At 33.8% G+C, this 23,322-nt stretch overlaps 1 protein-coding gene across 2 annotated transcripts in view; it reads right to left on the reverse strand.

Annotated features, from left to right (window-relative positions):
• The window catches only part of LOC130046525 (alpha-latroinsectotoxin-Lt1a-like), a 31,798-nt gene extending 13,059 nt beyond the window's left edge, over window positions 1-18,739 (reverse strand). Inside the window, exons 1-7 of one of the 2 annotated variants that reach the window (XM_056143288.1) lie at window positions 18,700-18,739; window positions 16,066-16,148; window positions 10,949-11,135; window positions 9,747-9,854; window positions 9,556-9,625; window positions 4,824-5,032; window positions 4,650-4,691 (exon numbers count right to left, since the gene is read on the reverse strand). In XM_056143288.1, the coding sequence (XP_055999263.1) occupies window positions 4,650-4,691; window positions 4,824-5,032; window positions 9,556-9,625; window positions 9,747-9,854; window positions 10,949-11,135; window positions 16,066-16,146 (697 nt within the window). In that variant the 5' untranslated portion in view covers window positions 16,147-16,148; window positions 18,700-18,739. Of the gene's footprint in view, window positions 1-4,649; window positions 4,692-4,823; window positions 5,033-9,555; window positions 9,626-9,746; window positions 9,855-10,948; window positions 11,136-16,065; window positions 16,205-18,695 lie in introns of both variants that reach the window. The other variant, XM_056143289.1, reaches the window with a different exon arrangement.
• Between the last annotated feature and the right edge of the window lie 4,583 nt (window positions 18,740-23,322).

A 23,322-nucleotide genomic window follows, 5' to 3' on the forward strand; every position in this document is an offset into this window, starting at 1 on the left:
CGTTTCGGTTTAGTACGTCAGGTAAAAGTGAAAACGGCAACAAACATTTTGACGCGCCCAATAGACAAACTTTGTGTAGTTCCGGAGACAGATGAACCTGATTTGTGAGTAATTCAGTGACTGAAATTGTTGTAATTGATTTCGAATATATTATTTATTTGGAACAATTATTTATCATCTTGTGAAGTTACTTATTTGTCATATATATATATTTCATGTATTTTTTAAAGTGGATTTTGTAATTGTGTCACATAATGTTCCACAATTAGGGGGCTGGATTGTTATGGTCAATTTATCATTGTACCAAACGTTTTCCCGGATTTTTCTGTTCCATATTTTCCCAGATTTATTTGAATGTTTCAATATCCGGTTTAGCTTGGATTTTACATTTTTCGCGTGTGCACGAGATTCAGTACAATTTACCAGCCATTTAGATTACTAGTCACCTGTGCTGAAAGCCCTGCATTTTTCTATGAGAGAAACTTCTGAGATGGTAAATTAAACCTGACATTTTATATGCAAATTATTCTACAAGAGAATTTATGTACATATTGTTGTTAGCTGAATGCTTACAGCGTCTTTACTTGCGAAAGTGCATTTTTTGGTAACATGTTTAGAGTGCACGTTTGTTATGAAAATTCATAGCTTTATCGTAACGTTTGCAAAGTATATGATAATATGGTTCATATTAACTTTCATAGTATTGAAGGACATAGAATTATGCTGTGAAACTTTTGGTGTGAATTTTTAGTGCACTCTGCGATTTTCATGTATTGATAAGAATGTTTTCCTCAAGTTATTGATGTGTATTATTTTGTAGTTTCTAGGAACATAAATTTTTCACTTTCTAGTCTGATGAAATTGTTTTTTGTACATTATGTACTGGTTTTCTAGAGTACAAGTGTAGAGTATTTACTGTAAACAATGTTACTTACTGAGGTTGATAGAGTATTTGTTTACTAGGATAACATTTATCAAATGTAATTTGTCTTTGCAATGAAATACTTTACTTATTTTTGTTTTTGTAGATTTGCAGTAAATCACACCACCACCACCACACGCACACATACACATGTATGCGTACACATGGATGTTGTATGTTTGGATCATGCTTGCTAGAATTTGATAAAGTGTGTGCATTTACAATGGAGTTGACTTTGAACTGGGGGTATCAGTACATATATATATATCCTACCAAATTGTATTCTTATGATACTATATGATTTTTCCATCATTGAAAGTACTCGCATCTCAGCAGTTAGAGATTAAAAAAGAGCTTAAGCGTCTTCCTGCTTTCAACTTTCTCAGACACCAACTTCTTCAAACAATGTTTGATGCTAACCGATGGACCACTTAAAATCTATCAGTCAACCCGAAAGACCACATCAACAGGGAAGCGAATTTCATTTATATGTGGTAACTTTCACTGGGACTTGAGATACCATTTTTATAATTATGATTACATAGTTCAGTTATATAATCTGTTTCGTTTCGTTTCGTTTCGATTTCATTACACATTTTACAAGGAACTGTATGAAAAACGTCAGACAGCATTTGACCTAATGACAGGTTGTATTTGCAAATAAGATCGTTATAACGCCAATGTAATGATTTAAAGAAGTTGCTCCCGAGCTTTTGAGCACAACTGCACAGGATGCTACAACTAAGAATTTAATGGTTCAATACAGATCCCATTGATGTAAACATATCACATATCTATTACTGAACACTATCCAGTTGAAAACATTTGTGTGAATTCAAATTTTGAAAGGGTTTGGCAGGGACTATATTTTGTGGCGGAATGATTGATTAATCTAAATCTGCATGATATTACAGTTTCTGTTTCATCGAATGTATCTTCTATTTTTATACTCCTATACGTGTGTTTCAGTTTTATAATGAAATCAGACTTGGAACTATTCTAAATGTTGTAATATGTTAATTTTGTTGAAATATCTTTCCAAACAGAGCACCGATTATTAAAAAAAAGATTAATTTACTCGAAATTTTGTATAAAAATTAAGTATTTACCCCAATATTTTAAAACATCAATCTCCAACCCCCACTTTTAAAAGTTCTATTTCAGATTTTAAGACAAGATCTTGAAAATTATGTGAAATTTTAGAAATTGACATTATTCCTAATATGTCTTTTTCAATTCTCAAAATTGATGTCATGAAGTTTTTAGCATCTCAATTGCAAAAAGATCATTATCTACCGTGGAATCATTTTAATTCGTAGGAGCAAAATTTTGCTGGTTCGTGGGGACGTAATTTCGTGGGTAAGCGATACGATGTCACTAGGAGAGATAACTCTACTTGGTTTAAAAAATGTTCGAGGACACATAAATTCGTGTGTAAGAGTGACCCACGAAATCCACGAACATCAATTCCCCACGAACAATGATGATTCCACAGTATTTCCATTACTTGTATTAGTCTTTTTAAAAAATGCTGTTATGTTAAAAGAAATGAGTATGCATCTATTTTATGTAATGATTGATTTGTGTTACTTATGTTGTCTTGTAACCAACAGACAAATGCAGTTTAATTGATTTTAAAATCTTGAGTTAATTCTAAGTCCAAAAAGATCATCTTTAGGGCAATGTAGTTTAATAACAAACATTGCGACCCCATTTTTTCTTTTTAATTTTCTAATTACTACAAATCTCAGGTGTATACCTCTTTAAATAAATTTCATCAATCTTTAAATTGATATGAAATACGCTTCATGAAATACAACTTTAACTTACATTCTACTTTCATTTCTGTCAGTATTCATACCCGTTAAAATAGGCATGATACTATATTCATCAAGATTTATACGCGCATTATTCAAAACTATAACGAATTCACGAAGAAATGGCTATATCACAATATGTAATAAATAAAAGACAAACACATTGAAAATCTAAATATAAAAAGGTAAAATGTAATAGTGAAGGAGAACATTCGTATTTAATGCTCCAAAAGTAAACACAAACCAGTATTCCATCTACCAACGGTAAATTCACAATCTATAAAGAATTGAAAAAGGTGCTTTAAAGAGGTTCGCACCTGACATTTGGAGTAATGTCAATTTTTTGGGAAGTGTATTTTTGATTTCTAAATTGAAGGAGAATCAGGAAATTAAAAAGAAAAACTGGGGTCGCAACGCTTGTTATTGAGCTATAGTGTTCTAAACATGACCTTGTTGCACTTAAAAATTATTCAATTAAACTTGATTCTTCTGTTAGTGTCAACAGAACATAAGCAACACAAATCAATCATTACATAAAATAAATAGATAATGATGTCCTTTAACACTACAGATGAAAAAAGAAATTAATACTAGTAAAGGAAATAAATAATAACCTTTTTGCACTTGATATACGAAAAACTTCATGATATCAAAATTGAGAGTTTAAAAGGACATATTAGGAGTAATGTCAATTTCTAAACATTTACATAATTTTCAAAGTCTGGTCTTACAATTTAAAATGCAACTAAAAAAAGTGGGGGTTGGAGATCAAATTTTTGAATTATTGGCGAATATTACTTAATTTTTATACAAAATTTCGAGTAAATTAATTAAAACTTTTTTAAGAATCGGTGTTCTGTTTGGAAAAATATATCAACCAAGTTAATAAATTACCATATATAAAAAGAACTTCCGCCACAAAATATAGTCCATGTCCAACCCTTTCAAAATTTGACAGAAAATTTTTCAACTGGATAAGGTTCAGCAATAGATGTGTAATATATTTGCACCAATGGGATCAGTATTGAACCAGTGAATACTTAGTTGTAGCATCCTGCGCAGTTATACTCAAAAGCCCAGGAGCTAACTTCCTTAATTGTTTACGTACAATCAGCAGCCTACATATTCTAGCATTATGGAATGGGGTTGTTTAGAATTATTCATATGAATATAATAGTTTGTGTGCGTTTGAAATGAACTTAAAACAGAAATTTGTTTAACGAAGTTTAACAAAGATGTATAGCGCACTTGGTATGCAATTTCGCTATATAAATACTTTTTTCTTGAATATCATTTTTTTTTTTTACAAATATTCTGTTAAAGAATGTCAGTTTATACTTGTGTTTACCCAAATTACTCAATAAAGATATCTATATGTTGAAAGTATCTTTATTTGATAAGCATAAACATCACTGTGATTATATAGAGTATATAGTAGATGTAACATAATGGGCCTAAAAAATTGCAAACTGTTGCAAAAAATAACACGCCAATCTAATATTGGAAACCTGTGTTTTGCCTTTAGATTTCAGAGTCGACCATTTCGTCAGCAACATTACGGTTTGATAATCCTGTGCACAAAGGACACCTTACAAAGGAACAGGTTAGTGTAAACAAACGGAACTAGTGATCTCGAATAAATTCTTTTTCTTTAAGTCGCATCATGCAAATATTGGAAGTTATGATAAAAATGACTAATATTTGTTATAAGATATGTATCACATTTATACCCCCTCCCCCAAGAAAATGACCCCCAAAAAATGAAAAGCAAAAAAAAAAAAAAAAAAAAAAAAAATTGTTTAAAGTTTGATTGACAGGCGACCTACTATTGATCACGATACAGGTTAACTTAGAATTGGGTCTTTAAGTCGTACATGCATGTGGAAGCTATCATGAGGATTGTAACTTACCTATATCATTTAAAGGTGTAGACTCTGCTAAATAACCATCATCTGTTAATAATGATAAAAATAATGAAGTACATGTAAATCACGTATATCATAATTAATAATCTAAACAAGAACGTAAGCCACGATACAGATGATAAAGTATATTAGAGATTACAGAATTAAGTAATTCATTACCATGTTTGGGATATTTCCGCCTGATGTAATATTTGTACATAACAAATGCAAATCCAAACAGTGCAATGTTCTCAACGACAAACAGGGTGGAGATGACAACAAACGATCCAAAGTAGTCTGGGTAGTGGTTCTCTATTCTGTTCACTAGTGTTATGCTACTTTGGGAGCTAGTGTTGTGAACGATGTTGTTCGTAGTGCTTTCAGCATTTCTGTTTAATAAAGTTGAAATGTATTCAGTAATCAGTGGCATTAAATGTACTCCGTTTAAAGACTATCTCTGTTATTCACAGTTTACATAGTTTATCATCATGCCATGGAACGTCCACTAGTGTGCTATGAAACTGGCACATTGTTATAATGGATGTTTTTTGTTTTCTATTTTTTAATATTTACTACAAATACGGTGTGATAATGAAGAGTAAAGGATATTCTGATATTCTCTCTCTCTCTCTCTCTCTCTCTCTCTCTCTCGATTGATCGATCGACTTTGCACGAGTAAAAGTCTGGTACGATTCTTATCTTACTGTTATGAAGGAACATGGTTGAATTTACTTCGTAAACAAAGAAATATCAGGGGTGTTATGGTTCAAAACAGACATTTTGTTGTGAATACTGACAAAGACTGTCAAAAGTGAATGTCTGGCATTCGACGTAGCGATACACACTTACCATAAAGAAATATGTAGTTTTAAAAGCATCGGAACCATCGCCTGTACACTATGATATAATATATGGACGGCCTGTACACTATGATATAATATATGGACGGCGGGCGCATAATACTTTATGTCAACCTCTCAAACGCATAAAGTCATTGCCCTAAAAATGCACACCATTTCTGGAAAATAAACGCATCGGAAGCTATAGTTTCCTCACCATAATTCCGACCCTGTCCCTGCACATAGTATGAAAGGAAATACAAGGTCCACTGATGCAAACTATAATATACCGTAGTTGTCCTTACATATTACAGAAATGTTGTAGACTATGTGTACTTTACACGTGTCTTACTCCAAGCCAACCCCCCCCCCCCAACTAACCTAAACTCCCACCCAGGGTACGCACTTAATATTGAACTCAAATGACACGAGTATACTACCCAAAGTTCTAGGGGCTAGCAAGTCCTATAACAGCGGACGATATGTCAAGAAAGTTTATAATATTTAGCCATGTGTAAAGCACATCATTCAATGATTGAAATGGAAGTGGAATGTTCCTATTTTCTACATCAATGAACAATGAGGAATACTGCTTTAACGTTATTCTTTCTTTAAAAATTGCCATGTTTGGGACCGCCGTATATGTATAATGTGGTAAAGTAAAATATCAAGATAATCCTCAGGGATTGTTAGATAAGGTAATGATATAATTCGGTTTTCCAACGGAATCATTTCATAAGCAAGAAATGTTTTGTACATCTATACAAAATTAAAAAGAGTTATACACATGCATTATTTAAATGATAGTGCCCAACCATTTCAAAATATTGAGTAGAGAATATGATGCTGACATTAGATCCTAAATATATTCTTTATCTTTACATAATAATTTACTTTATACGTTGGTCAAGTTTATTAACACTAGTCACGAATCGAGGCATTTTATCAAAACAAATATGTGTTATGCATAATCAGCCTCGACATCAGTGTCCGTAGAGTTCATGAATTTTTAATTCATAATAAGTTATTGGCGTCCTTTTCTTTTTCAGGTTCTCAAAAATACCCCACCAAACTATGTGTAAGCCATCAATACGGTAACTGTTTCAATCTCTAAGAAAGATACAGATAGTGTAGATGTACCTCTGTCACCTCTAACAAACAAACATCATGAAGAAACTTTACAAACTGAAACAGACACTTGTCGCTCTATATATGTTCCTTCATGAATATACACAGTATCACCCACTTACTCCAAATTTGTTGAGCAGCTGCTTCCAGTCACAAAGACATTAGTTAATGGTAGTATCAGAAAGGAATTTGTATTAATATCGAATCCTTCTGATGCAACAATGAAAGAACATGCACATAAGGCAATTCAAAATATGATATATAGATAGTGTTGTAGGTTTTTGTTAATGGAAATACACCTGCAAAATCATATACCAGTCAGTTGAAGAGCTTTGAATGAAAGAAAATTCAGTATGATTTTGAAATTCATGTACCCTGATTCTCAAGCATCAATAGCATACAGCGAAACATTTAATTGTGTCAAAGTTTGTGAGGTAAGTTGATGTTACAGGGTTTTTAACAATCTCGTTCAAAGTCAGCATTTCGCAAATTTCGCTAGTCCTCTTCAACAAGCTGTAGCTATATCCATGAATGACAAACAATTACAAAAAAGTGGGTTCTCAGTGTTGTCAAAATAGGGATTTTCTTTATCACATGCAACGATGAATGCAAAGTTAAACATAGCTAAAGCACAAAATGAGAAACTTGTGAAAACATCAGAGGAGATTAGGAGACTACTGCATGTGTATGTAAGACCAACAGCTACTATTGAAATGATCTAACTCAATTACGTAGACGCAGCTGTTGTGTCTGAAAGCATATCAACAAGTAGAATGAATAAACATTTATATACAATGTAGAATACAGAACAGGAGAAAGACAGAGCATGTCTAGGTTATAAATTCAATCTTGATAATCTGCATGAGTCATTTAGAGATTTATAGAATGTTGGAGTGAATTTCCTCCCATTGTGGTAGATAATTACACATTGAGATACATGTATATTTAATTGCTGTTATAAAATTTTGAAATTAATTTCAAAATTAAGGAATATCTCCCTCACGCATAGCTCTTATCCTTAGACAAATTTGACTCCACTTTTTTGGCACCCTGTTTTCCCCTATAATAGCTCTAAACGTTCATTGTTATTTTGGATTTCAAACATTTCGGTTGAGCATCACTGAAGAGACATTATTTGTCGAAATGCGCATCTGGTGCAACAAAATTGGTACCGTATAAGTTTTACATACATGTGTATATGTGCGTATGGTGGTGGTGGTGTGATTTACTGCAAATATACAAAAACAAAAATAAGTAGTTTTACATGATGAAAGTTGTATCGATCACTCTTGAAGTATGAACATTTATCCAACGTAGTTATTTCACATTACTTCCAGACAAAGAAAACAACTGGTATCACCCGCATTTAACATTTTCGTTGAAAGCTCAGTTACTTTACTATTTTTACATTTGGATGTTGTAATAAAGGTAAATTGAAATGGCACAGGAAAACATGTTTATAGCAAACATATCTAAAGCAAATACCTGCTTATAACACAATCGCATTTTGTCACCAAGAAAATAAAAGAAAAAATGAAAATAATGAACAATCAATCTTATAAATGTCATAAAGAATACAAATTAAAAAGAGTAGGGTGGACACGAACCCTCGGATACATAAGAGGTAAGATTAGGTGCCTAGAAGGAGTAAGCATCCGCTGTTGACCGGCTACACTTGCCTAACAGTTAGTATAAACACACACCAGACAGTATTCGATCCAAGACAGGTTGTATTTCCAAATAAGATCGTCATAACGATGATAAAATTTGTGAAATGCTGACTTCAAACAAGACTCTTGAAAATCCGGTATTATCAACTTCTTTGCAGTAACATATCTCTGTTTAAAAGCTGATCATATGCAGAACATGATCTCGTGTATCGAATCAGTGAAGAGACATAAACACTATATAATTAATATATACATCCTTTTCTAACTATAAATACTTATTACTAACACAATCAATTAAAATTCTAGATATTGTTACCACAAATTCAGTGGCCTATAAGTAAAGAATTGTAATTTTCTGTTGAAATGGTACTTGTTACAGTTTCTTGCTTGTTGAATGTTTTGAGAGCGAAAGTCTGGGGGAAAACGAGACTACATAAAGGACAGTCCTGGTATAATCAACCTGTATCTAAAATATATCTCTACAGGAAAGATGTCTTTCAGGAACACATTCAGCGTTAGAAGAGAGAGTTACGGGTCTGTTGGATGAGACACAGAGGTTCCATGCCACGGGAGGAGTTAGAAAGACATAGAACCCTCTTTGTTATGGTCTTGAGCTGCGCGACATAGGTCTAAAGTTGTGGAGCTTCACTTACAGTTGGTGATGTCTCATTTAAGTGAAAAATTCTCGAAAGGGACCAGAACAACAAACAAAACATGAGAATAACCAAATCATAGATTCCTGTATATATTTTTGAAAGTAATGACTCTGAGGTAAAGTACAGATCTATGGTATATTTCCTATGCCTTACCGATGCAGTTATTTTGTTCAAGTTTCAATTCTTATAAGATAAAATCATAGTATAACAACTTTTGCGACATTTCTTGCAATTTGGCATTAAAATGACGTAATTTATTATCTGCTTTAGCTCAAGCGCTTTGGCCAAAACGTTATTTCAAGAGTTTATTTTCTAAATTTAAAAACAAACAACAATTTCGTGAGGGAGATCGATATTTCCTCGAAAAGATATATGTGAATGTGAACTATGTCGCTCTATATTAGCGGAAAGAAAAATGGTTTGTAAATGGGCAGTGTTTCACCAAAGTTTTAAAAAATCCAGGAAAAGAATTTCATTTATGACGTCATATCTTAGGATTACCAACATTTCCCTAGAATGACATCTCTGTCCAAATATATTATAGGAAATGAAAGTCATTTAAGGGTGCCAAATTAGGCTCATAACATATAATTGTTCTTTGTATAATAATGAATCTTACTTTGATAATATGCATGGAACATCTGCATCAAAGCATTTGAAATTCGTGTTGATCGACAAGCACTTTGGATCTGTAGAAATACATTAATTGATTTTATATATCATGAATATTTCTTGCAATTGTTCGTCAAATTCTATGAAGGCATATTAGGTCACAAGTGCAATTTACATATGGGTATGTGAATGACTCACATTTGTATATTTCATTGCTGAAATAAAACTGTTCAGGGCATCCACTGTCGAAGGTGTTGCAGGGAACTTGGTTTAAGATACCATCTTCTGCTAATTCTAGACAATGTCCTGAAAATTATAAGTTTACAAAACTGACCATTAGAGGTGTAATCATTCAGGAGACGTATCTATTCATCCTTTCAACATTGGATGTATCTGGATTATTGATCTTTTAAAGCTTTTGCAGCAAAAGTCAAGGTTTTAAAATAGAATAGCTTTTAGAAGTGAGAATCATGGGTCTTTCGGATGACCTTAAAGAGAAGGTCCTATGTTGCGGCAGGTGTTGGTATATTAATGAGCTTTCTATGCTGCGGCCCTGAGCTTTAACCATAGTTATTTTTTATGGTACTTCACCTGCAGCTGGAGACGTCTCCATATGAACTAAATTATCAAACAAACCAAAAATAATCACACCAACCCTCACTGTCCTCGAAAATCAAACAAACTTCACGATATTCATTGTGTGTATGAAAGGTGAAGAAAACGAACAGTGATCAATCTCAAATCTCCATAAGCATATCAGGTGGTATTTGCTAACCATAAAAACATGCAAGGAACAAACATAAGAATATGAAAAGTGAAGATAACGAACACGAGTTAATGTGATAACTCCTATAAGGAATACAAAATAAAGAGTTGGGGGAAAACGGACCCCTTGGCATACTAGAGGTGGGATCAGGTGCGTAGGAGTAAGCATGTCCTGTCGACCGATCACATTCGCCAAATGTCTTGACCAAGTAAACGGAGTAATCCGTAGTCACAATCAGTGTTCTCAGAACGGCTTAGCAATCGGTATGAAACACGTCAGTCAGCATTTGACCCAATGATAGGTTATACTGGCGAACTATATCATTGTAACGACCATAAAATATGCAAAATGCTGATTTTAAACAAGACCGTTGAAACTTCTGTAACATCACCTTGTTTGGCAGTAGCCTACTTCATATTTGAAAAACTGATCATACACCGATCAAGCTCTTGCATTTCGAATAAGTTCAGTAGATATAAACACCATATGCATGTGATAGTAAAATATTGCTACATGAATTGGAAGTTGACGATGGAGAAACTGAATTGTATATGGCAATGGGTCATCAGGGTAAAGAAATGTTATCCTTTCATGACGATACATTTATTTATCACACCGCATAAATTAGAGTTACCTTTTTCAGAAGGCAACCGGTCTCCATCTGAATAACAGAATTCCACTAATGAAGTGAAATATTCATCGGGAACGCAGTGATATCCATGTTTTTGAGTGCAGTTTAACCGGATAGACGCCTTTTCCCACGCCTCCTCGCTCACTGGACAGTTTGATACTTGGTGTACCTCAAAAGAATATTCGTATGCCTGAAATAGAATGTCATTATTAAGGAATGGTGAGACACTGCATAATGTAGATGAGTGTACTCTTTGATTGTAAGTTAATGAAGATATGCTTTATTGATAAATATACATGCATTTGTTCTTGTGAAACTGAAAAATCAACAGGGACACTGAGACTGAAAGAAAGACGTTACTTTATTCGCACTTTGATAGTGCTTTAATTTTTGTTGTTATTCTTATGATTTCTTTTAAGGCAATACGTCATTAATCTAATATGGATAAATATAAAAGTTCTCTATTAGTCCCACATTTTTGTTATTTATAAAAATTTCAGACTTTTCAGAATTTATATTGGTGTATTTAAGAAATTTTCAGATACAAAAAAAAAAGGAATTTGGTTCTGTTGGCTGAAAATGCTCAGGGAACTGAAGATTGACAATGGTTCATATTTAGAGAGTCACACGAGAAATCTGCCTCCATTAGCATATCTACGGGATTTCAGTAAGTTCCGACAAGTTTTGGCTTCTTTGCGAAAAAAATATGTAAAAGGTTTTGTTTTTCAAAGATGCACTTGAGGATAACTTCACGGGTTCGATACATAAACCTGAAGTTCGAATACATGCGTATGATCAATGGTACTTGACTGTAGTAAAGAAGCCGTACTTTGACAGTTTGGACCAAATGTTGACATAACGTCTGGTCAAAAACAATGTTTCCGCAAACTATCAAGTATGACCTTCTAATATATCATGGCATGATTGTAGCCTGTTGTTCATTTTAAATTTGCAAGCGACCTTAACCATGGCCAAATAACCTTGTGTGCAGGCCGTGACACAGTGACACAGTGTTTCTATATAACATTTGTTTGAAACATATGTTGAACATACTGCAAGCGTCAAACATACGATTGACAAAGAGTAGAAATTAACGTTTAACATATGTTCAAAATATGATAAACATATGAAATTTGAACATATGATCATCGTATGATCAAAATGAGGATGGGGTCTATGTTTTATACAGATTTTTGTTTGTTGGAATACCCCACCCACCCCTCAAAATCGCTGTTATTGGCCTAGACCCTGTTTTACAAAAGAACTTATAACTAAGACTAAAACTGTTACAGAGTTTTAAAAACTCGTCACTTTTATCATTTATAAATGAATCACAAGGTTTTGACACAATATAATAGATATTCTTTGTACTTCATAGTGGTAAGTTCTATATTGTATGAGATGGTTCTAATCTGCCAAAAATATCATACAAAATGTGACGAAATGAATTACGTTTCTCGCTCGAGGATAAAACAGCTTTGTCATTATATCCGTCGATGTAATTTACACACTTGACACTCGCTGTTTATAAATTCCGTGCAATTAAAGCATCAATGTAACTAAGAAGATTCAAAGAACGTGCGCGTACTAGCAGACAATCGATCATGTCAGGGAGAGCGGTCAGGGAGAAGGGAGAAAGACTTTCTAGCAGTAAGTAAAAAATGAAATCAATGTGATTTAGCTACTACAGGTACCACTCGAGGTTAAATCCATTTATCAAAGTGATACGGAGCGTTGTTTTTTTGTTTTTGTTTTTTAGAACTGTGCCATTTTCCGGCATATCAAGGACACTACCCCTGGTTTTTGACATGGATATTCAATGGTGTTGAAAGTGGAAGGGGGCTTAAAATTCAAAGCCACTGAATATTCAATATTGCCTCATTGTGTCAAGCACACTCTGATAGTTATTCATAACCGTGTGGTATTGTACGGGTTGCCCTACTGGTGGCGCAGCCTATGCCTGAGCATAGTCTCGTGGCAGCTATTTTGGCTCACCAGTAGTTTGTTTTCCTATTTGACTTTGTGTTTAAATGATTGAATTTTGCCATACTAGGTGATCGAACAGGTGAGCATATATGCCTAGATCCCACCTGTTCATGCTTGTATTGTTCAGGAATGCCAGAAAGGCAATAATTGATGCCTGGCTCCCTTATTGTTATTGTATATTACAGCCGTGGCCAATATCGCCAAATAAAAGTTTTCAAGGTACATTATGCCATTTTTAAATTCTATTTTCTGCATGAGGATACGCAAGTCTGGGCTCAGTGCATCTTTTTTATAATGCCAACTATAGCGTTTTATTCAAAAGCATACATTTTCTATATAAAGTCAGGTTATAAGCAGTGTATATCAGAACTAAACAAGGAGAGAAGGGTAACCACTATGACTATGTAATCTATGTTAGGTCTCATATCATGAAAATTTCTATATTCAGCACAAAGATTTGCACATTAGGCATATCTGATTTAGTATTTACAAGTTTATTCTTTATATTGATATTTAGAGCTATCAAGAATCGCAACAACTAACGGGAAAATCTAATTAAAGATGATAAAGAAGTTCCTAACAAGCTGCTCATGGCAATGAAGATGCAGCTGTTTACCCGATACAATACTAAATCTACAGGACAAAGTCGTGGAAGAACCTCAACAATGTGTAAGTTCAGTTCATATAAAATTCTCATTTATTGTTGAAAAAAATCCACAAGAACAATTACTAGACCAAGATATTAGACATACTTATAGACACCCCCCCCCTCCCCGAACAACTCACTGGTCTGAATTTACGTAGATACCGGTAAATAAAGTATAGGTATATATACATACTGTATTTGAAATGTTGCAATGTTAATGACATTAATCAATGCAACCACACAAAAACATATTTTTTCCGGCGTTCAGGAATTTGCAATAATCATAAATCTTTTAAGGTTTCTTCATCTTTGATAGAATGGCAGGAGCATTATTTCGTAAACTGTATATGTTCAAATTAATTGTAGAGTACGTTAATAAGAATATCTCAGACATGTCTGCAATATGACTTTCATTACCCACCTTTATAGCAATATTATGTAGTATATGTACACAGATATACTGACACTGACAAAGAACACCAAATTACATGCAACTTACAGAAGGGATTGACAAGAACTTTCAATGTTTACAATCGAAACAAACACACCCCCTCCAATTTTTGTTTCTGTTTATATGTTTTCTGAAGATGTAGTCTGTGGACTTTCCCTGTCTTTAAAGAAACTAATCACGTTTATTACTTAGTTTAAATGCTTTATGGGCCTAGGTTCGGTTTAAGAAATCTTGTATTGTAGTGATATGAAAATCATTATTAAATGTCAAGGTCAAACTTTGTGAGAATCAAAATTGAATGATGTGCTGTAAATGTACCTAGATTATTTGATATTAACAATTTGGGGGAAGCCCCATAAGTGGATGCAGTGGTGGTATTAATTTATGAAATCAAGTATCTCTGTTAGTTTTTTTTCTTTCAGGAATAAGTAAACAGCAAAATTGTTGCCAGAGAGGGAAATACAATCAATCAATCAGCCACTATCACGGGACGTAAATTGAAGTTACTCACAATATAATCCTCTCTACAACATCTACTGCCAGATAAAGAGCACCTGACAATTAGATATTTATGTTCACAAAGTACTACCTTTCCATTCTATTTTATGAAATATATTTTATTACGTTTAATAAATGCCAATGAATTGCATTTCAATGAATTGCTTTTATATGTACAATGTCTGGTATCTTGTGCAGATATACACGCATGTATGTAATTTAATATTGTGTGCATGATTAATATTGATATGATATTATTACAAATAAATGTGCAGCTATATGTGTCTATTATATGTATATAAAAAAGATTTCATAGACAGTGTTGCAATTAAATATACATATGTATTTTCAAGCTAGTAACGAAGTACTTAGCTACTGGGATAAATAGACCCTCGGGGACTAACAGTCTACCAACAGAGGCCTAGACCCAGGGGTCGTAATGTAAAATGTGAATATCATATGAACAAAATATATGGAATACAAACATATGTTATTCATATTATAAACATTTGTTAATCATATGTTTGAAAACATTCGTTCCCCCTGAGTGCTCCTTTTATATGATTATCATATTTTTCAAAACATGTTATGTTAAACATATGTTGCAATTTTACCTGTGTAGATGTAAGACGTAAATAAAGGTAGTAATTGCTCTATCGTCAAACGCACACTATTTAGAAGTAAGAATCACGGGTTTTTGCATATGACATTAAAAACTGAGGTCACGTGTTGCGAAAGGTGTAGGCACGTTAAAGAACCCTCACCACTACGTAAACGATAAGCAGTGGTACTTCACCTATAGCTGGTAACGTCTCAATATGAGTGAAAAATTCTCGATGGGACGTAAACTAAACAACCATCCAACCAAGTGACATAGAGTTTGACTATAGTCAGTGCTTCGTTTTGTTTCTGAATTTTACTAGATAGCATGGATTGTATATTGTGTAACGTCCCTCTCGAGAATATTTCACTCATATGGAGATGTCTACTAGATGTTGAAGTTTAAAAGTATTTACTAAATTTATTTCCACCTTGGCCCGAACTCATGACCCAAGGGATATGAAATTCATTTCTGAATAGCTACAGCTGGGGACAATACTGGGCATTAGCACTATTATGGAGAATGTTTCAGTTAAGATTCAAAGACGTAGAAAGTAAAACCAAACATCGGATTCTCTAGTTTTGTAACGGGCTATCGTAAAACGACCATTTCAAAGTTCTTTTCACTACACAACCTCACGAGTGTGAGGACGATGAAAACATTATTTTTCACCATTCTGAGGATGACTCTTAGTCACATGTGGTTAGGAATGACAGTAAATTATGTACAGTGTTGTTTCAGAAGAGAGAAGAACACGTGAAGTCTGAGATCCTACGAGAACAGAATTAGATCATGAAATCACAATGGTTCAAGAGTAAGCTAGAATAGGTCATAATGAATCACAAATAACCAATACTGATTCCGTCTATTTGAAAGCACAGATTGAACTGAACAAATGGAATTATGAATTTCTTACGGATTTTATTTGTATTACTTACATATGTTTCAGCAGATGACAAAACGAGTCCGAGGCAGATAACGAGAATCACACCGCCTTCCTGGTAAATCCGAGGTGTCATCTCTACGAAAGAAAAATTACCACATATATGGATATATTTGAAGTAAAAATATGAAAACCTGGAAATAGCCAAAAATGGGTCAAATCAACGTGTTCGAGCGGGCGACTACCATGCCTTTTCACATAGAACAACTGCCAATCACGGGGATCGAAGTCAGATCGCAGCGGTCAGAAGCGAGTGCCTTGACCACTAAGCTTCCAGCATTTTATAATGGAAAGACACATAGCATTAAAGATATCCTTAGCATGTTTTACTTTCGAAATCATCAAAAGTAACTAACAAGACATGTAATAGATGGTCTAAATATAATGCTCGACAAAATCGCGTTTAAAAACAAAAATAAACCCGCTTTGTATCGTAGATCAGTGACACCCGTATTCGTTTTTTATGTTTTCTCTGAACTTCCTTGATATAGATGCTGTAGCACTTGTAAGTTTAAGATCTTTGAAGGCGAACCTACTTTGAGTTCTGCTACGTTGAATGCTGAAACCTACGAAACGATAAGTCATACGTTTATATTTTTTTAAACTCTTAAATGCTCTTACATAAATTATAATATTAATAGTTTTAAAAGTAGTTTCCTCATTTTATTTCCAATTTTAAAAAGAACATTTCATATAACAATTTCCGTGCGTTTTATGGAAATGGTTTAGAATACTGTATTGCAAATTATAGGGGCCAATTTGATGCTTTTGCATCACAATTACCTTGAACAAACATGGACATAAAATATGTAAACGTTTGTGTGCAGCTATGTTTCACGGCAATATGATATGGTTTATTTCCATTCAAGGGACCATTGAAGGCTACACTACCAGAGTAAATAAAACGAGTATGATTGATGGAAAATAGATAAAAAGTATTCACACAAACATTGTTATAATGCGATGAACAAATACTATATATAGATTAAATAGTTTTAAAAATTCTTTCTAGAATGATTATATCAAACGGACATTTTGCAGTCAAAAGATTTTATAACCATTATTTGCTTGGTAATTGCTGTAAATGATCTTTTCCGGCATGATCCGCTCCTGTGTTTTTGCAGCGTACATGCAAAGGGACGTTAACGTTATTCAACACGAACACACACCTAGTCAATAATTCTTTTTTCTTTTAGAGACCGTGGGTAAATAATTCTTACTAATCAAACTGTTAAAATGTTATTTTCTGGCCGTGTTTTATCTGCTTACCCGGTGATTCGAAATAACTGATAGTGACTTGCAATAATTGATAGTGACTCGCAATACACAAAATATGTGGTCTAAATATAACATTCGTCAATTGCAAGGTCGTCTTTAAAAACAGAAATATACTGGATTCGTATCGTAGATCTTAGATCTGTTTACTTATAGAACAGGCTTTCTGTTTAAATAAACCAACCAGTGTGTCGTGGCTACGGACACGCACTACCAGTAGGTTTGGAACTAATAATAGGTCCGTGTCATTGTTTATAACCCTACATAATTTAAACAGCCCAGACATTCATTCAAATAAACTCGACAACATAACTTGTTTCTTACATAATGAAGTTTTTTTTAAACCCACTCTACTGGAACAGCTTCAATAGGACATGGGCACGATTGAGCTGAATATTTCATTTTTCCAATGCCTAACGAACGTATTTCTGATGGCCAACCAAAATTTGAATATCAAGTGAGATACAGCTCTTACAATTCTTCAATAAGTAAACAAGGCTTGTGTCATGTTTTTGTTTACATAAGTATACATATATATTGATTGTTCATTGAAAATAGCATGTTAAAAATGAGATGTGCTAAGCACTAGAAACTATTAATTATGTTTAGAATTAACTTTTAAATTGCAAACTCTGCTTTAAACGAACTTTTATTGGTATACCTAGCCTGTAAGTGAACAAAACCCTTGTTTACATGACAAAGAATTGTGAACTCTATATCTCCCATGTATCTCGACAACTAATATTCACATTTTGTTGACCATTAGAAACATCTTAGCTAAGTATTCTAAACATTAAGAATGGAAAAATAAAAATTGAAAAATTTCAGCTCTAATTGTGACCATGCCACCTTAAATGATCAATAATGTTTCATCAGGTGTATATTTAGAACCACTTCAGTACACTTCCTCTGTACGTACATACCTCGCAATGAGTATACTACATACATTATTTATTTCTTCATGAAAGCTTGAAGTTATACAATATACTAACACAGTTTAATTGTTTATTCAATGAGCGATATATATGTAAGATCATGAATGTACTGTATTTATTATGCATTAAAGATATCTCGATTTATATTGTTTTTTTTTATTTCTCCCGAACAAAACGTTTACAGAAGTGAAAAGACTGAGTTCAGTACTTGAACAGATTTCAAAATATTATATACCAAAGAAACCACCAATCTCAACCCATCTATCGATATCACTGTTACATTTAAGTACTTATGTGTGTTCATGTTGTATGTTTCTGATAGTTTGATCCCAATGTGTGTTACGTTATAGTATAGATATCTAAACATATATTCCGAATTAAAAAACACAGAAAAACAAAATAACAAAATATTCACAAACCTTTTTCCAGTTTCGTTATCGAACTATGAATTCCCGAAGTGTATTTAAAAAAACCCAACATGTTTGATCATGCACTATTTGCATTTGGTATATTCAATAGATCAAATTCAATAATTACAACACGAGTGGTAGAGGAGGACCACAGCGCTGATAAAACAAACTCTTGTATAGTGGTTTCCTAGGATTGAAACGTCGGATAATGTAAAACTACTGTGTTATATAAAGTAAAACTAATTTTAATATTACATGTACTGGTTTTGTTTTCCTGAGTTAGTTGTGAAGAAAATTGAATTACATTTGGTTAGGGTATGAAAGCACAAGATAGACCTTAAGTACTAAATCACTGTTTGGATGCAGAAAGAAACGCATCGAATCATTGAGATTTTGGTAGATTATTGCCTTTATCTAAGATGCAAAAACAATGTCGACAATAAAGTGATAGTTTCATTAATTGAATTTTAAATGCCATTTATTGCAATCTTTGTAACAAATTGAGTAAAAAAAAAATCAACACTATTTTCTCATTTTAATGGTGTATACATGTAAACTCTAATGAATGAAAAAAATGACTGACTTGTATATTTTAAAGTCCAAGGACAATGACCCTGTTTAACAAACGGGGACTAGTAAACAAGGAAGTGAAATTTTAAATCTGCGATTTATTATAATAAAGGTACACACCAGTGTCTTTGCTACATTGTAGCACTGTAAGCACGTGCTTACAAATATTTTCGTTAAATTTTTATTACAGATTACGAAAAACGTCCTCAGCTTCGGGAGTGGGGAGAGGGTGCCGCCCCCAGACCCCCTGTTTACAAATACTTCAAACCTAGCTACCCTACTGCACACTATCAGGTAGTTGATGTTATGCAAGCACATGTAAGGGGGGGGGGTTGGGGGAGAAAGAAATTGTAAACAGACTGGAAATAACAGTGAATAATTTTCTAAGTCCAAGGGCAATGACGTTTGTAAGAATATACCGATGATGTCTGTATCATCGAAATTCAAACCTTACTCCCCATCCAATACCAGGCTACCCCTGACAAGACTTACTCCAATGTGAAGAGGGTTATCTAATTATAGTAGATTACTACAGCCGCTACTTTTTTCTACAATGCCATGGACAAGAATATGATTGTTGATAACTTATAAATGGCCTTGATGAACGGATGCAACATACACGAATGATCTTGGTTATCGGTAAAAGATATGTCATTTGTATCAAGGAGTCTCACTGTCTGTGTGTGCTAAGTTTGAACCTCTAATGTCTCTCCATGACACAGTTATATCCCAATCAAAACCTGTTTAAATGAATTTGAAATTGGCCTCTTATTCAGAGTGATGGCATTGAATATTAAGTATGAATATCTTTAATGTTTTTCATTGCAGTGTTTTGTCTTACTCCTACTCAATGACCTCGGTTAACGTTCCAATCCTTGTTAGAAAAGGTCCTCAGTGCCCCTTGATTGTCGTAAGAAGGCGACTAAATGGGGCGGTCCTTCGCATGAGACCGCAAAAACCAAGGTCTCGTATCACAGCAGGTGTGGCACGATAAAGATCCCTCCCTGCTCAATGGCCATAAGCGCCGAGGATAGGCCTAAAGAGCAAGGTACATTAAGGCCCAAATTTCGCCACAAAATTAGAATAAACTTAAAATGTGGTTTCACTTGGTTTAATCATTATGATTATGCACTAGGACATTGGCCCTGATGATACATGTGAAAATTAGTGACGTAATATGTTCTGTGACGTCATTTTCCTTCTCTCCGATTGACATGATTTACCGAAATCGCCGAAATTAACCGTTTTTTATGCCTTTGAAACCATTTTTAAGATAGAACACATGCAACAACCACAAAGATGTTTTGTGTACAAATTAATCATGTTGAAAGTCAGTAATGAGCAAAATGTCGACTTGGTTGATAAATGTGCAGACTATTAAATTTAACGTTTAACCATTTCCCGCGTTCATCTGTTATTATATATACACGAGTTAAATAAATAAATGATATCCATATGTACGACACATTCAATTTTATAAGACGTCACGTAGTTTGAAGAAGATATTATGTACATGGAGATCCGGAATCTTCGATACGGTTATTTCCGATTCAAATTTTACTCGTTGTTTATGTTTGATATGGATACGCAATGAGGTATCAACACAATTACTGTCACACATAAAAAAGGTGAGTTCTATCAACTATTATCAAAGATAGTTTCTGATATGAGTTATTCTTGAGATCTAGCCCTCTAAATTGGTATGCATACTGAGCCCGTTATAATGCATAATTTATCTAGATACATGTACAGTGTACTGATGTAGGCTGTAGATGTGTAGGTCGTGTCATGATGGGCCTAGTGTTGCATATACAATTTCAAATGATTGTATTAAGCAATATGTCAGACACATCTAGCCTAATGATTGCCCATCTATTAAAAAAAACCAAACAAAAAACAACAACAACCCGACATCCGCGATATAGGCTATACATTTAATGCTGTATAGATCTAAAGGGGGGGGGGAGAGAAAAGAAACAACTTGTATATTGCAAATGCACGTAGATATAGTTATGCCAAGCATTTATAAATGTGTATTTACTGTTTATTAAACTAAATTATAGAATTCATAATGATTTTGGCGTAATGCACGTCTGCTACGGAATGAATCTTTAATTGTGAAATACTGTTAAATATTACATTCCTTAAATTCCGGTGCGTAATAGTTCAGTCGGTAACGCGGAGGTCTCAATTCTTCGTAACGTTAAGAAGAGCGCGAGTTCAAATCCTTTATCAGGAAATTTTTTTTACTGTAAAAATTCAATGAATAGCAAGTCCAACATAAAGGAAATTCTATAAACTTCAAAATAAATTAGATTTAAGATATATTATTTCCATTATAAGATATATTATTTTCATTATTTACATGCGGCGGTACATTTATTTTTATGACATGCATGTTTCCCATAAAACGATTCTTATTTCACCAAATTGGCATTTATATTATAAAGTTGAACAATTCATTCATGAGAGGTCTTCATAATATATGCTAATGAAATATTCATATCTACATGTACCCTGCCGTAAAATTGAAAATATTGGTAGTTGATAGATGGATGATGTTGTATCTATTTAAGTATTACTCATTTGTAGGCTAAAAGATGTCCACATCCAAAAAAAAATACGATTGTATTGTGTGTTCGAAGAGAACGAAACCCGGTGAACGCCGATCATTGACAGAGATTACCAATAAAAAAAAACTTCGAAAATTTCTGAAGAAAACATTTTTGGTAGAACCAAACGACTCTGATTGCATTTGTAATCGATGTCGACAGCTCCATTATGCATGCGTTTAATTTAGAATTACACTGAATTATAACAATCCAGTGTGTTTACGATACATATGATACATGTTACATGTAACTAATCACATCATTTTTCATACATGTAGGTGAGATGGGTGGTAGAGTCTGCTAATGCAAGGCTGAAAAGCTGGCGATACCTTGACAAAGTTTTGCCTAATAGCCAGATTCCAAATATAGGCGACTTTGTCCGAATTGTATGTGCGCTGATAAACAAGTTCAGACCGCCTTTGCGCAAGGACTCGATTGAGGATCAAGCCACTGCTGCTAAGATGATTTACTTAGCTAAACAATCTAATGCCGTTCAACAGCGAATTGAAACAGAAGGCCTTGATTCACGCGCGTGCAAGTGGGTTAAAATGAACGAGTCTAACGCAAACTTCCCTACATTAAGCGAAGAGCAATTGCGAAATATCACTGTTGGTGTTTACCAAATTAAATTGGCAAAATCGTATGTTCAGGAGCACATCGATGAAAGCGGTGGCTATGACATTCTAGTAAACTCTGATACAGAAGGTATGCTTTGTGTCAAAATTCAAAGCCGTCACATTTCATCCAAAAAATACGCCTGCTGGATAGAATATGACGAAGGAGTGGTGAAAGGTCACTACTGCAAATGTAAAGCTGGTTCCAGGGTAGTAGGAACACGTGCTCATGTAGCGAGTGTGTTATGGTATATGGGGTATGCTCGTCAACTAGAAACCCCATCAAAAGGTGTTTGCAACTGGGTATCTTTCCTTGATGATGCCAGTAACATACCAGAAGCAGTGGATTCATCTGACGAGGAGCCAGAAGAGTGATATATGAAAACATCTGATCATCATTTTGATTAAGAAAACGAAACCCATTAATGTTATTGGTATTTCAATTTCATTGATAAAATATATTTATAATATATTCCATTCTAATGTTAATGATAGTATAATGATAGTGATGGTATCAACATGTATATATATATATATTCAAATAAAGAAAAAAAATCGTAATGTACAGTTTGGTTTTCATGTTTGTGTCCTTAGTAATTTTAATCTCTCTCTCTCTCTCTCTCTCTCTCTCTCTCTCTCTAGCCGATGTTATAGAAATAAAGTAAAAATATTGAACAATTGTTCAATGTGTTGTAATCGTACACTACCATTATTTGGAGACGGTAGTGAAATTAAGAATTCAAACATAACTCTCCGAAATTTCGCTGCATTTAGATAGATGAAGTACGTCAGTCGCGTTCAATTACTACAAAAGTAAATCGCATATTCCCAGATCT

This window comes from Ostrea edulis, chromosome 7, assembly GCF_947568905.1.
Source record: "Ostrea edulis chromosome 7, xbOstEdul1.1, whole genome shotgun sequence".
Lineage (NCBI taxonomy): Eukaryota > Metazoa > Mollusca > Bivalvia > Ostreida > Ostreidae > Ostrea > Ostrea edulis.